General features: G+C 56.7%; 1 protein-coding gene and 1 long non-coding RNA gene across 2 annotated transcripts in view; one reads left to right on the forward strand and one right to left on the reverse strand.

The window, feature by feature from the left end:
* The first annotated feature begins 257 nt into the window (after window positions 1-257).
* The window catches only part of DAB2IP (DAB2 interacting protein), a 213626-nt gene continuing 198345 nt past the window's right edge, over window positions 258-15538 (forward strand). The window contains exon 1 of the mRNA XM_024999092.2: window positions 258-446. Coding sequence (XP_024854860.1) covers window positions 407-446 — 40 coding nt within the window. The 5' untranslated portion in view covers window positions 258-406. The remainder of the gene's footprint in view (window positions 447-15538) is intronic.
* LOC132346630 (uncharacterized) lies at window positions 4889-10230 on the reverse strand. Its single transcript, XR_009496547.1, has 2 exons — window positions 8527-10230; window positions 4889-5067 (listed from the first exon to the last, which is right to left on the reverse strand). It is a non-coding gene; the product is annotated as an uncharacterized lncRNA (long non-coding RNA).

Consider the following 15538-nt stretch of genomic DNA (forward strand, 5'->3'; position numbering starts at 1 on the left):
CCCTTCCCACAGACCCCAGGGTCCCCCGGAGCCACCCTCCAGATGCTCAGCCCAGGCTCACTCTTACCTCTTAGCTTTTCCATTTGCGCAGGCCGGCCAGATCCCTGCAGCCAGCGTCGCGGGCAGCCAGGCCAATCGTCCCGGCGTCTTCCTATTTTAGACATCTCTGCTGCCTTGGTCCCTTCTAATGTTTCCAGCCAGGCTGCGGGGGGAGGAAAAAGAGGTTACTGCTACTTTAAATGTACTGTATGAAGGCGAGGGCTGGAAAGGGGCCTGCGTGCAGGAATACCCAGTCATCTAGTTGGAAAAGCCGCCAGATGGAATACAAAAGGAGAAACCCAGACGCTCATGGAGACAGCCTCGGTTCATAAATCAGGTGGGGCCAGGGGCTGGGGGCCCATACGCCATGGAGCCCGACTCCCTCTTGGACCAAGACGACTCCTTCGGTAAGACCAGAGCGCCAGCAAAGTGGCAGAGTGCTGCTCAGGGAGACTTTCTCTGTTTGCTGCGGGAATCCAGGAATGAGAGTTGAAGCGGGGAGGAAGATGGGCACTGCCTGGTGTGGGGACCTGTGGGTCACGGGTGCCGGTGGTTGCGGGGCACAGAGCTGACGGGTCCCCGGAGCCGGCGTTCCTTGGGACCAAGCATCGGCAGGGTTGGGGGAGGGAGCGGGAGTTTCGGCCGCTTCTGTTTTGCTCCTGGAGCAGAAGGAAAGGAAGGAAGTTTGCAGCCCCCTGCCTGTCTGCCTCACTCGAGGTCGTCCCCAGGCCTGCTGGTTGCAGTGGGGGATTTAATTAGTGAGATCCTGCAGATAAATATAGATGGACCAGGCAAGAGGAACGCAGTCTGTAATTAAAGCCAGGCTGCAAGCATTCCCCGGTCTGCAGAGCCCCAGGGGCTGCCCCCGGGAGCGCCCCTGCCGCAGCCTCCCTGCAAACCCTGGGCAGATTGTTGCTCGAAAGTTGCTTGGGACAGAGCCCTTGTTGGGAGCTGGTGGCAAGGAACTTGTACATTTCCCAATGGATCAGCCATGGCAGTTTCTGCAGGCTGGGGGCTCCAGGGTTGCAGGGGTCTAAGACCCAGATTGCTCAGCCTGGTCAGGCTGTGCACTTTTGGTTAGGATGCCGGTGGTGGGGCGGGGGTGTGTGGGGGGGTGGGGGGGCACTCTGGCCATCTCTGCGATGCGGGAAGATGGGAAGCAGGAGGGTGGGAGGGTGGCTGAGGGACTGAGGAGGGCTGGGCTGGGGGGACGTAGGTTTTAAGGCTGTGTAAGGAGGGGGCCCTGTTGGCCTCGGAGAGGAGAGCTAGTCAAGAGAGGCATCACTCCAGCTAGGATCAGCCTTTTGGGGACCTAGATCGTCCTGGGCCTATGGTTCCTGTTAAGAAAACTGTGTGCTTCTCCCCCTGGACCCCCACCCCCACCTCAGCCAGGCCTGGCTGCAAGGCACAGATTCAAGGCCAAATTTCCTCCCTCCTGCCGGCTCCAGTTCTTTCCAGGGAGAGGGGCTCTTGCCATGTTTGGAGCTGCACCCCTCAGGGGAGCTTGGCGCCACCTAGCCTGGCCTAGCCCGCGGGCCTGGCATCTTCGAGAGGTCGGGTGGCCAGTGGATGCCTGTCAAGTGACCTCCACGTGCCAGGCTCTATGTCAGGGTCAGGGGTGCAGGAAGAGAGAACTCAAACCTAAGAAACAGTTTGTGATTAGTGAATGGAAAGAGGAAAGAGAGAGCGAGGGAGCAAGGGAGGGAGAAGAGGGAGATGGTGCCTTGGCCCTGGAAGAGCTCCTGGCCTCCAATGGGAGACAAATGATATGAGGCTGGATTCTGAGTGATGAGTTCCTGGGAGGGAGGTGGAGCAGACAGTCTGGAGTGTGGGACAGGCCTGCCTGTCCGCAGAGGTGCCCACCTGAACTTGGCAGGGGGACATCTAGATGCTACCCCATGGAGGGCACAGACCCCTGTCTGGGGGACCAACCCAGAGCCAGGCAAGGCTCCAGATCCCTCTGTCTCCCTACCTGGAACTCACCGGTGTCTCAGAAACCCACAGCCTCCACCTGCTGTCCCACGGGTTTGCTAGCAGCAGTCCTGGGGCAGGGTAAGTCCGGGGCCCCTGGAAACGGAGACTGCTCGCACCATAACCGAAGGGCCCATGCGTCAGCTCCTTGTCCTCCCTTGTCGTGGGAGCCTGTGGTTGGCCTTCTGGAAGCTGGGCAGGCAGTGAGGTGCCTGGGATCTGAGGGGAAAAGACAAGGGGACAGGGGACAGTTCCTCAGGAAAGTGATGAGCAGGAATGGAGGGGAGCCCAAGAAGTCCTTGGGAGTGGCCCCAAGCTGAAGGGGCCATCCTGGCCGGGTCTTACAGTTATTCATCTAACAAACACTACTTTCAGATCCTGAACTAGGTTTTGGGGTTGGAGAGACAAGTCAAACCTTGTCTCTGCCTTTGTGACACTCCCAGGCTACTCTGGGAGAGAGGTAAGCACTGATGGGGAAGGCCAAGGCCCCGAGGAATCCTTAACCCCACACTTGGAGTCCAGGAAGGCTTCCTGGAGGAGGTGACTCCCCCACCAAAGAAGTGGATGACTCCTTCTTTTGTGAAACAATTTCTTCACCTGGCTTCTGGGATAGGCCACCCTCCTGATTTTCTCCCATCTATCTCCCAGTCTTTTTTTCTGGTTCCTTCTCTTGGACCCTTCAGTCTCCCTGTTAACCACAAGGTCCCTTCAGCAAGGTTGATCTTTTCTGCCTCCCTCTGTGATCTGACTCTTCTGTCCTCATCCCCTGGCTCTATAGGCTCCAGGGACACTGCTCTGTCCTTCCTCACACTCACCAAACTAGTTAACGCCCTCAGGGCCTTTGCATATGCTATTTCCTTTGCCGGGAATCCTTTTCCTCTCTTTCTTCATTGAGCTAAATTCCTCCTCCTCCTTCCAGTCTCCAGTGAGAGTCACTTCCTCAGAGAGGCCCTCCTTAGATCACGTTAAAGTGAAGTGAAGTGAATTCTCTCAGTCGTGTCCAACTCTTTGGGACCCCGTGGACTGTAGCCTACCAGGCTTCTCCATCCATGGGATTCTCCAGGCAAGAATACTGGAGTGGGTTACCATTTCCTTCTCCAGGGGATCTTCCCGACCCAGAGGATCTTCCCGACCCAGGGATCGAACCCGGGTCTCCCGCATTGGAGGCAGATGCTTTAACCTCTGAGCCACCAAGCAAATCACACACATTACTCTGTCAAATTAGAGCCCACTCTCCTACCCTCTCTTCCTTTATAGGACTGGTTCCTAGTCACACATGGGCTTTCCTTATGGCTCAGCTGGTAAAGAATCCGCCTGCAATGCAGGAGACCCTGGTTCTATTCCTGGGAAGATTAAACTGGAGCAGGGAAAGGCTACTCACTCCAGTATTCTGGCCTGGAGAATTCCATGGACTGTATAGTCCATGGGGTCGCAAAGAGTCGAACACAAAGTGAGCGATTTTTACTTTCATTTTCAGTCTCCTAGTTGCTCGACACCTTATGGTATGTGTATGTGTTTAACCTCTGTCCCCAACTCATCTCTAAGTGTACTGACAGCTGTTATCCCCAGAGCATGGCTCTCTGCCTGGCCTGTAGTGAGAATCCAACAAATGCTTGTGAACGAGTGAGTGAGCAGATGATTCGGTTGGCTCAGCCAGGGAGGTGAGAAAAGACATTCCAGGCAGAGAGAACCTCAGGGGGTTCTCTGACACTTCTGGTGAGAGTGATGCTTCTGGTCAAGGGATGGTGAGTTGAGCTCCTTGGGGACCCAGGATGGGGACAGGGTGGGGAGAGGCACAGCTGAAGGAAGGGCTCTGGGCTGCCCTTCTCTTCTTCAAGCAGAGCAAGACTTTCTTCCATTTGGTGGATATCCTGAGCTCTGATTCCATTCACCAGGTGTTCAGGGGCTGAGAGGAGTTTGGCTGCATCCCTAGCCGCTGACTCTGATGTTCTGGAGGCCTCGGCACATTCAGGGTATCTTAGCAGACTGGGCTGAGTAGAGCCCCATAGGGTGTCCTGAGACGTGGGACCTTAGAACAAGATCCTTAGGACAATGTCCTTAGAACAAGGTCATTGAGGGCTCAGACCACAGCTGGGGCGAGCAGCACACACAGGAGCAGAGATTTCTTTAATACAACAATCAGGGGCAGGAGGGCAAGGGCTTGGAGCCTGCACACTAACCCTAGCAGAGCCCTTCATGGAGGGGGCTCAGTTTCCCCAAGGGTAAATCGGGGTGAGGACCAGACAAGATCTGACTGACTCCCTCTGGCAAGGGCCTTTCAGAGCTGCATGGAAAGGCCAACCTAGAGAAGCAAAGCACAATACTTCCTTCTCGTGTCCTCTGATAGCCGAGGAAGGGGACGAGGGTATCACCCAGTCACTGACTTGACTCCCACTCAAGACCCTGAGATCCTTGCGGGCAGGCACTGTGTCTCATTTGCTGCTGTATCTCTAGGGTCCTGCACAGTGCCTGGCCCTGTGAAGGTGCTCCATATGCATTCATGGGATGAATGAATGAATGAATGAATGAGTGAATGAGCTGGATCCTGCCCTTAATTTGATCGTGCCCTCAGGCATCTTCCTCCTCTCTGGGCTTCTGGTTCCTTAACTGCCTGATGAGGGTACTGTCCTCCACACCCCCAACTGTTTCCAGCTCTGACCATCTAAGAGTCTAATTCTGACTCAGCACTTGGCACCCTCTTGCCTCCCTGCGGCCTGAGCCACATCCATCCCGGGTGGCCTGGACTGAGTCCCTGCTCCTTGTTCAAACTCAGATTCTTCGTCCGACAAATGGACAGACTCAACGCTGCCCTGCCTGTGTCCTGGGTTGACTGGGGTCTCCACAGGGGTGATTGAGATGAAACCACAAGAGGCTGGACACCTGTTGGGGGGAGTTTATGATTCATGGGTGAGGGAGCTGGGCTCAGACAGACGGTCAGGATAAAAGCTCAGGAAAGGGCTGGTTGCTCTGGCAACCCTGGGGGTGGAACAGACAGCTCAGAACCTTCAGTTTCTTCTGATGATAACCGCCAAAGGACTTCGGCTCCAGCTGGGGGCCCTGCAAAGAGGCAGATGGAGGTGGTTTTGTAAACTTCCAGGTACAGCAGGTACCATAACCAGTCCCATTTATTGAGCACCTGCTGCACGCCGTCCCCCCTCCCCAGGCAAGGTCTTTTAGGTACACTGCCTACTTGAATCCTTGCAACAGTAGGCTGATATTATAGCTCCATTTTCCAGATGAGGAAACTGAGGCTCAGGGAAGGGACGTGATACCAAGACCTAAGAACAAGGTCAGTGATTTAATCCAGGTTGCCACAGAGCCCGGGGGCTCCAAGAGCCATCTCTATGCCAAAGCTGCCACCCAAAATCCTGTCTACCCAGGAGTGTTTGTTAGAGCCATTCAGGGGACGAGTGTGAGAGGGCACGAGCCACCACCGAAGGCGCTGTCAGCTCAGCTGGGGACAGTGAGTGCAGGAGCCACTGTAATGGGATGGGGTCAGTCTAAAGAGAGGGCTATTTTGGGCTGGAAGCTGTCAGGGAGCTTGATGTCACCACTCCCTGGCCCTTCCCCCGTGAGAGGGGCAAACTGAAGATGTCATAAGAGACATGCCTCAGCTGGTAGCAAATAGAAAATAACCATAAAACAGCAGCCATGTAGCTGGCCACATGCCTCACATTCACCATCTCGCTTCCCCTTCCCCTGACCCTGCGAGGCTGGTGTTGTCCTTCTCATGTTGAAGATAAGGCAGCAAGTCCAGAGAGGCTGAGTGACTCACCCAGAATCACACAGCGAGGGAGTGGCAGAGCTGAGAGTCCTGTGGGTCTGTCCCACACAGAGCCCGTGCTCTGGAGCAGTACCCACTAGACCCTTCTCTGAGGCTCCTGTGTGGGTGGATCCTTGGGAAGATGGGTGCTGTTCAGACCTGCGTTCCACCTCTCACGGGCAAGGGAGGGCCTGGGGCCTCCTCCCGGTTCTGCCACTCAGCTTACTCAACGGCAAGCCTCAGTTTCCCCAGCTGTCAGGCCACCCAGACTCCCTGGGGTAGGGAAGGGAGGACAACCCGGGATTCCTTCCATCTTGCTCTACGGCTCTGCTGTGGACTGGCTGACTGGGCCTCTGGGGACCAGGAAGGAACAGGAGAGGCTACATCCCCACTTGAGGTCCTTTCACAGGTGGAGGAGTCAGGCCAGAGAGGCAGAGTGGGGATCCCATTTCCTGAGCTCTGGCTACGTGTCCAGCTCTGTGCTAAGAGTCCACATGCAATCATCGGTTCCTCACACAGGAAGGAATAGCCCCACTGCTCAGATGTGGCAATTGAGGTTTGGAAGAGCCCAAGGCCACAAGTTAGTGGAAGTACTCATAATTCAAACCCAGGGCTCCTAGATGCCTGTGCTTCTGCCCATTACTCTGGGCTGCCTCTCGGGTATCCTGGCCCTGGTCCGCAGCCCTTCTGTGTGTCCAGAAGAGCCTCAGTCCTGCTGGCCAGCCTTGCCTGGGCCTCTGACCTTCTCCAGCTGGGCAGGTGGAAGAGGGGAGGAGCCCCCCTTCTTGCCCCAGAGGATGCTGGGAAGAGGCAAAATCAGGAAGAAGAGTCAATAAAAGAAGAACAATGAGGCCGGACAGGGAGGGGCTTAAATCTTGGATGCCCCCACACCCCAGCAGCTGGCTTCACAAGGCCAGGGGGAATGGCCTAAGGAAGGTGGGAGGAATCAGGCCGGCAGAGCAGGAGGAAGTGCAGGGAAGAGGAGCTGCTGTCTGCATGGTGAGGTGCTCCTGGTGGGAGAAGGGGGGAGAGGCAGACTCCGGGTGTTTAGGAAGCAAAGACATTTCACCCTGGGCCCCCCACAGGGGCCTGGGCTTCCATGCTGCTGCACCCCCCCCAGGTCTGGGCCACGTGGCTCATGCGGGAGGACCAGGGTGGTGCCCAGGCGGTGCCTTGTGGTACCCAGGTACAGATCCTTGTTGAATCACTCAGCAGCAGGGACCGTTCCCCTAAGCTTCCCTCCCACCTGGTATATTATTTCTTGGCACATGTTAATTTCCATTTTATGGATGAAGAAACAGGCACAAAGAGGTGAGATCACTAACCCAAGTGTCGGTCTTGTGAGTAATGGGCCCTAACTTATCCCCAGGCTGCTGGACCGTGGCTCTGGGCCCCCCTTATACCGAGAAGGCTGGTGGGCCTTTTCCATGAGGCCCAGTGTGTCCCAGCACCCTCACACTGGCTGTCCTCCCAAATGGACCACTGGGTGCTCTGAGACCCTCCTTGGTTCCCACTGCCCAGCCCGTTCTTCCTACTGTGGGTATGCCCTGGGCTCCTGACCGCACCTCAGGCCTTCAGAAGCTAGAGCTATGCTCCTCCCAGCTGGATTTCCTCCCAAGAGGTCATCTCAGAAGCCCTGGGAGACTAGAGCAAACAGAAAATGGCCCCAAGTGAACAGAGACTCAGGAGAGGGTCTTTGGGGGTCCTCCTGCCCACCCCCCACCACATGGCACAGAGATGAGGGCCTCAGAGAGGAGGAACCAGAACCCCTCAAGGGCCATTCTACTTCCTAAGTGGTCCTGAGCTCTGCCCTGACTATCCACCTTCTGCCGCCATCTCAGGCCACGCCCCATTTGGGACTCTTAGATAGCTGCCTTGTCCCCTCCTGGGGATCCCCATCTCCACCTGTCCCCCAAACTCATCCTCTGTGTGCAGCTAAAGGGGCCACTCTCAGGCATCTGAAAGTCACACAGGGCACTCCACTGCAGCAGGAGAGAGTCTAAACTCATTACCATGGCATCAAGGCCGTCCACCATCTGACCCTTGGATGACACCTCTGCCCTAGTCTCCAGCACACCCCTCTTTCTCTCCACTCCCTCATGATCAATTCATCTCACTTTGTATGTGCCATCCTCACCTTTGTGTGCTCCTCCCTCACCTTTGCACTTGTTCATGCCCCTTGCCTGGAACCCTACTCTATCTCAACTCTTCCCACTACTTCTCCCCCAATCTGGCCACTCTTACTCAGCCTGAGGTCTCAGTCTGGGTAACCTGGGTGTCACCTCCTCCAGGAAGGCTTCCCTGACCATCTTGCTTGACCTTCCAGGCACCCATGTGCTGACAGGATAGTACAGTGCCTTTACTTCCCTGCCTGTCTTCATCTCTCAGCTGTGAGCTGCTCTACGCACCAGACTGAAAAGTTGGAGGCTGAGAGGGTGGTGTGAGAAAAGAGGGCAGGATGGCCTGGTGTCTGGCCTGTGTGGCAGGAATGTTGCTGTCTACGTGGAGAGGGGGACCTGGGTGGAAGAGCAGATTCTGGGCGGGAGGGCGAGTGATGTTCTGGGCTTGCTGTATCTGAAGGGCCTGCAGGGCCATCCAGGGGTTTTCTGTAGAAGAGTCTGTGACCTTCTACAGAAGGAGATGTGACCTCCACAGAGGCGCCAGCTCCAGGGCGGAGGATGGCAGTGTCAGGGGCTTTCCCAGCTGCGACAGTACCCCTCCCTTTCTTTAGGCTTTCTAAAATCTTCACTCACCTTCCCAGCCAAGGTGCTGCCACCTCCTCCAGGAAGCCAGCCCTGACCAACCAGGCTTAGGCTGCTCTGTTCTTTCCTTGACTGTCCCCTCCTGGTCCTCTAGTCTCAGGACATCTCACGGGCTATGTATGTCTTGGAAGTCTTCAAGGATTGGCCACACCCCCTTGTCTCTTGTAGACTCCACGTACCCCCCCATAAGGATCGATACACAGAGACAACGCCAGTGTGGCCAGGAGCCCCGCCCCCTCCCCTGGACGGAGTCAGATTCCCCGCAGTCTCAGCCAGGCAGATTCTGGGAAAACCAAACAGAAGCCTAGAGAGCTTCGGGTCAGATTGACACAGGCGAGCAGTGGGGAGGCAGGCAAGGGGAGGGTACATTTCTGTCCAATCTGGAAGTGTCTGCCTGGATGGCTGGGTCTTCGCAACCCCAGGCCTGAGGCATTCCAGCCGGTGACCTACATCCCAGCGTGCCTCTGTGCATGCGTGCGTGTGTGTCCGTGTGCATGTGTGTGCACATGCACAGGAATGCGTGTAGAGGACACGAGCACCTCGCCAATAGGATGGAGCGCCTGCCTCTCGGCTGGCTGTAAGTGATCTTATGAGGCTGCGAGCCCAACACTCCCACCCTGGGGTCCACAGACTCGGCACCAGAATGAGGGGTTGCTGGGTTCCAGAAAAACCAGCTCAGGGCACACAGTTCCTGAAATGGCTGGGGTGCCTGTCTCCCCCAGCCCCCCAGCCCCCACCCCACCTCTGCCCTGGGCTCGCTCTCTCCCTTGACCCAAATCTCAGATAAATGTCCTCCCCCCGCCTTAGCTAACGTGGAATGTGAGGCATGGAGAACAGGGCAGTGGAGGGAGGGGACCCAGAGCACGGCTGAACCAGGAGGTGGCGGGACAGCCTGGAGGAGGCACTGTGCGCTCTGGCCTCCTGAAGCCCAGGCTGCCAAATTCAGGGTCGTACTCAGGAGCCCTCCGGAGCTGTCCCAGGTCCGTCCCTGGTTTTCTTCCTGGTACCTGGTACCCCCGTCCCCAACACCTGCCTGGGAAGGGAGAGTAGAGACCCTCTGTCCTGGTGAGACTGTTCTTGATCAAGCGGCTGTATTAACTCCATGGCCTAGAAGTCAAGGCACCTAGGAGGGTGCCTGCTCTGAGATCCTTCAGTCTCCTTTGGCCGACTCTATGGTGGACTGAGTTGGGGTATCTATACCCTAGCTTCTGGGGCTCTTTTCCCAGACTGGGCCTCTGACTTGGAGACAATGGACAGCACCTGTCTCCTGCTGGGCCCACCTGCTCCAGCCCTGCCCCCTCCCCCACCTGGCCTCATTCAGTTGCACAGACTCTGGGCTGAGGCTCCAGCTCCAGAAGCTTCCCCAGGCCCCTCCCAGGCCCACTGATGTTGGTGCTTCAGCTCTGACTCCTTCCCTCAGCTCCCTGTTGAGGACAGGTGGCTCTGGGGTCTGCATCCCCCTCTCTCTGCCTGCCTGGGGACCCCCTGATCAGCCCCTCCACCAGCCCCCTTCTCCAACTTCACATCTCACCCCCTCAGTGCCCCCAGCCTGCTCAGCTCCCTCAGGGCAGCTCCCTCACCTCCCACACTGTCTTCTGCACCATTCCCTGCTCCAGACTGCTCGACCAAGGCTGCCAGTGGAGCCCCGAATGCAGGATGTCCTCCACAGGCGCTGGCTTGCTGCTCCTCTGGGCTGAAAGGCCCTGGTGGGGGGCGGGGGGGCGGGTTGCTCAGAGTGGGTGGCTCAGGGCAGGGTCACTCGACTGGTAGCCTGTCTGAGTCAGATCCCTGACCCTTACCAGGCGGTATGTAGCTTCAGGAAAATTGCATAACTTCCCCCAGCTTCAGTTTTCCCTGTCTGTGCGATGGGCTGATTACGCCAGCCCTGTCTACAGGTTACAGGGAAGAGTAAATACTTAGAAAACAGTCCTTCGACACGTTCAGACAGAGTTATTATTACTGGGTTTGTGACTGTTTGAATCTTTCACTACCCGCAAGCACGTGACCGTCATGCCCCTCCCCACCCACCTCTCTGGTCCCTTCTCAGTCTTCTGCGCAGGCTCCTCTTCTTCCTCCTGTGGCCAAGCCACCCAGATGCCCAACCACGACTCCTCCCTCTCACCACAGTCTCCACCCCTTCCTCACATCTGTGGTCTCCATCTCCCCCCACCCCTGCCCTCCTGTGGCCTGGTTCATGCCCCTACCCCCACCCCCATAGCCAGCCCCACCCCAGGCCTCCTGCCTTACCCTCTGCCTCCAGGCCCCAGCCCCCCAGACCAGGGGACTCTCTGCAAAGTGCTCCCAGTACCCCTCATCTTCCTCTGCTCCCTGTCACACGGGTATCAACCTATCCCTGAGCCCCAGCACATTTTGTTTATATTTGTTAAATGAATGACCCCATATAAGCCATAAAGGGCTCCTCTGATCAATGCAACACATGGCAGGTATTAAAGAGCATCGGAGCTCACTCTCCCGGGGTGTCCTCTTGCCCCCAGGAAGAGGGAGGAGACATGGGCTGATCGTGGTCATCCGGAGGGTTCTAATCCCTCCGGGTTGTCATCGCACCAGCCTCACCCCTAGGGATTTGGACTCAATTAGTCTAGAGGGGTTTGATTCCTGGGTTGGGAAGATGCCCTGGAGGACGGAACAGCTACCCACTCTAGTATTCTTGCCTGGAGAGTTCTATGGACAGAGGAACCTGACAGGCTACAGTTCATGGGGTCGGAAAGAGTCGGACACGACTAAGTGACTTTCACTTACACTTTTTTCACTTTTTCTGTCTACAGCAAGGCTTGGGCATTGGAGTATTTAAACTTTTCCCCTCCCTTCCTCCTCTCCTCCACCCCCACCAGGGGGTGGAGGGGCAACCACTGAGACTGGGGGAGGAAGGCGCTGGAGCCTGGGGGTCTTCTTTCTCTGCACATGCTTGCGTATGTGCATGCTAAGTCACTTCAGTCGTGCCCAACTCTTTAGCAACCCCATGGACTGTAGCCTGCCAGGTTCTCTGTCCATTGATTCCTCAGGCAAGGCTACTGGAGTGGATTGCCATTTCCTCCTTCAGGGGACCTTCCCGACCCAGGGATGGAAACTGCATCTCGTAAGTCTCCTGCATTGAAAGGCAGGCTCTTCACCACTAGGGCCACCTGGGAAGCCCCTGCCCATGTTTACGTCTCTTAGTTCAAGCTGAGCACTTCTCTAGGCTAGCTCACCGTCAGCCCTGGAGGTCCAGGAAGGCAGAAGGCTGAGTCCCTGTCTTCAGGGAAGAGCTCAGGGCAGGGGCCCAAAGCTACAGTGACGTCCCAGGGCAGGCAGGCTGGAGAGGCCAGCAGGGGAGAGGCTAAGCTTAAAGGTAACCAGGGATTGGCCTATGGAAGGAGGTAGTGAGCAGGCTGGGGATGAGTCCACTGGAGACTTTTGAGCAATTTGGTGAGGCTGGGCCCCCAAATCCAGATGAGAGGGGTAGGGGAGTAGCCTGGAGAGGTTAGGGGTCCAGGCTCAGGGGCTTGGTTTCATCCTGAGTCCCAGGGAGCCATGAAGGGGTTCCAGCACGGGAGGGATGCAGTTGTGCTGTTTCCCTTGAATTTCTAAGAACCAAAACCACACCTCTGCTCAACTCAGTGCCCGCCTCTGAGCCAGCTCAGCTGAGTTTGGCTGACTGTCTAGTCAGGAGGTCATAGCCCCAGTAGGAGAAGCCTAGTTCAGGGGTAAAGAAGCTGCCTGCGATGCAGGAGACATGGGTTCGATCCCTGGGTCGGGAATATCCCCTGGAGAAGGAAATGGCACCCCACTTCAGTATTCTTGCCTGGGAAATCCCATGGACAGAGAGGAGCCTGGCGGGCTACAGTCCATGGGGTCGCAAGAGTCAGACATGACTTAGTGACTGAACAACAACAACAACAATCCTTTTCCAGTAGGAGAAGTGGGGGGTTGAGAAGCTGGGAAGAGCCCCCAGCAGGAGAGAGAGGCCAAGAAGGCCAGGAACCAAGAGGGCAGCAGCTCTGCTGGGACCGCCTAAACAGGTCTCCCAGGTTTCCTAAACAGACCTACTTAGCCTCTGGTTTCCTAAACCTCGGGCTTCAGGAGTCTCCCTTCCCAAGGTCCTCAGCAGCCCAGTGTGAGCTCAACTTCTGGGAAGAAGTCAGAGGACAATCTAATCCTGTTCTTCTTGGCCCCAAGAGTAGATGGTTCTCCACCTGAGATTGGCCAGATTGGTGGGAACCTCAACTAGGTAAACCAGCCAGAAAGGGAACAAGGGATGGGAGGGAGAGTACACAGCTCGTCGAGCTCTTGCTGGAAAACCTACCCCCATCTTACAGAGGGGAAAACTGAGGCCCTGAGATGTTTCACAATTTAACCCACACTGCTAGGAAATGGCAGAGCAAGATTGGATCCCTGGTTCTGCTGGCTTTGTGAGTCTGCACTGAGTCCCAAGTTACCTAGTCCTGTGCCAGGAAGAGGCAGAAGGGAAGGGGCCTGGGGTCCCTATTCACCTGGTCCGCTCATTGCATGTAAGTGTGTGTGTGTGTGTGTGTGTGTGCACGCATTGTCACTTCAGTCATCTCCGACTCTTTGCAACCCCATGGACTATAGCCAGCCAGGCTCCTCTGTCCATGGAATTCTCCAGGCCAGAATACTGGAATGGGTTGCCATGCCCTCTTCCAGGGGATCTTCCCAACTCAGGGGTTGAACCCAGGTCTCATACACGTCCTGCATTGGCAGGCAGGTTCTTTACCACTAGCGCCACCTGGGAAGCCCCTACTCATTGCATAGATGTGCAAACTGAAGACCAAAGCTGGCAGTGGCTGCCAATCAGGGACGCGAGGAATTGGGATGAGGGAGTCAGAGCTGGCTACTGGGAGTGGGCAGCATGGGGTGTAGGAGAAGCGGGGGGCTGGTGTAGGCAGCAGAGGAGGGTCCCAACAGGTGGGAGGGGCTGGAAAGAAATGAGATTTAGGTAAGTAGAGGTCAGCAGGGAGGACGCTCCAGCAACAGGAACAGACGGAGCAAGGGTTCAGAGATGGAAATGAGTGTCTGGAGTCGTCCAGCCTCAGCCTGGGGGTGTGACTGGCTGGAAGGCTGAGTCACAGCTGAGGACACGGGGTGAGGAGGCTGTATCCTCAGGCGGGGTTTCTCAACCTGGGGACTATTGATCTGTGGGGCCAGAGAACTCTCTGTCGTGGGAACCAACCTGTGCGTTGGCAGGTGTTGAGCAGCATCCCTGGCCTCTACACGCCAGGTGCCAATAGCATACCCGCCCCCAACCCCCAGCCCATGTCATGACCACCAGAAATGTCTCCAGACATTGCAAAATGTTCCTTGCAGGATAAAATTGCCTCCAGTTAAGAATCACTGTCCTGGAAGCTCCGGTAGCTCAGCTGGTGAAGAATCCACCTGCAATGCAGGAGACCCTGGTTCAATTCTTGAGTCAGGAAGATCCCCTGGAGAAGGGATAGACTACCCACTCCAGTATTCTTGGGCTTCTCTGGTGGCTCAGCTGGTAAAGAATCCGCCTGCAATGCAGGAGACCTGGGTTGGGAAGATCCCCTGGAGGAGGACATGGCAACCCACTCCAGTATTCTCACCTGGAGAATCCGAATGGACAGAGGAACCCGGTGGGCTGCAGTCCATGGGCTCGCAAAGAGTTGGACACAACTGAGCAACTAAAAACAGCCACACAGCACAGTCCCAGAGTCAGCAGGAGCCAAGGAAGGGGAGGGACAGGGTCCAAAGCTGCTGTCAGAAATGGTCTGTCCTCCAGCCCAGTCACCAGCCTCTCACTGCCCTCTCCACGCCTCTCCCTTCCCCTGACCTGGGCTCCCGGAGTGCCAGGAAAACCTCCAGCAAGGCGGTGCAGGGCTGAGGGTCTAGCTGAGTGGTGGAACAAAAGAGCTTGTGTTTGGGGAAGAAAACTCCTCCCACTCTCCCACCTCGGTGTGATCAGGCCACGAGGGGCTGCTAGGCTGGGCCAGGCACTTGCCTGAGCTGGGATCTGGGTAGAAGGTGCTGGGTTGGGGAGGGGAAGCTGACCTGCGTGAGATCTTGTTCACAAACAGGCCCTGAAATCAAAGCATCCCAGCCAGTGGAGATGGGATCGAAACTCGTCCTGACCCTTGGTCCAGCGGGGGTGAAGGGGTCAAGGGCTGCCCTCTCGGGCGGGGGCCAGGCCAGGGCGGAACAGCCCAAAGCCTCTCCTCCCTTCTGTCCACGTGCTCTATCTCTGAGGGAGCCCAGGATGCAGGGAGTGTGCTGAGGGAGGGTGGGGGTGGGAAGGTGACAAAGGAGAGGGAAGTGTGCACACACACCCTCAACCGTGCGCAGCCAGACGGAGGAGCTTCTGTAACGATGTCTGGCCTCCCTATCTGGCCTGCTTCATTGCTCCACTGGCTCCCCGTGACCCTTGGGATCAAGGCTACAGCCCCTGGTCAGCCCTTCCAGGACACCAATCTCACCCCACCTCCCATGACTCCCAAATCCACCTCTCTTCTGGGCCTGGAATGCCCATCTCCTGCCCACTGGCAGTGGCTTCCATGCTGCTGTAACTCCTATTCACGCATTGGTGCCCCTTTGGTCACCACAGCCTCCAGGAAGCCTTCCTGGCTCCAGCGACTGAGTGCCTGAGGGCACTGGTGGCAACTGTCACTCCAGCGTGCAGCGGACTCTGTGTGTGAAGTCGGGCCATTCCCCCGGAAGCCTCAGGCCCAGAACAGAAAGCTGGTAACTGGTGAGCATTTGTTGAAGGAAGGAGGGAGTGGGGGAGGGATTAAAAATCACATGTTTTTAGAAAAGCGAGAGAGGAAACAATGGGCAGAGCTGGGCTGAGAGAGGAGTAGCCTGTCCTTCTGGCCAATGTGTCAGGACAGACTGACCCCATGGGTCTCTGGGGAGAAGCCGGGAACATTTCTCTGTGCTGAGACTCCTGGAAAGCTTCCCTGAGGGGCAGGGGCTTGGGCACAGCCTGGCTTTGCTGACGGGCGCCTTTCCGATTTGCCCCATGATGCTACCA

Source organism: Bos taurus, chromosome 11 (assembly GCF_002263795.3).
Source record: "Bos taurus isolate L1 Dominette 01449 registration number 42190680 breed Hereford chromosome 11, ARS-UCD2.0, whole genome shotgun sequence".
NCBI lineage: Eukaryota > Metazoa > Chordata > Mammalia > Artiodactyla > Bovidae > Bos > Bos taurus.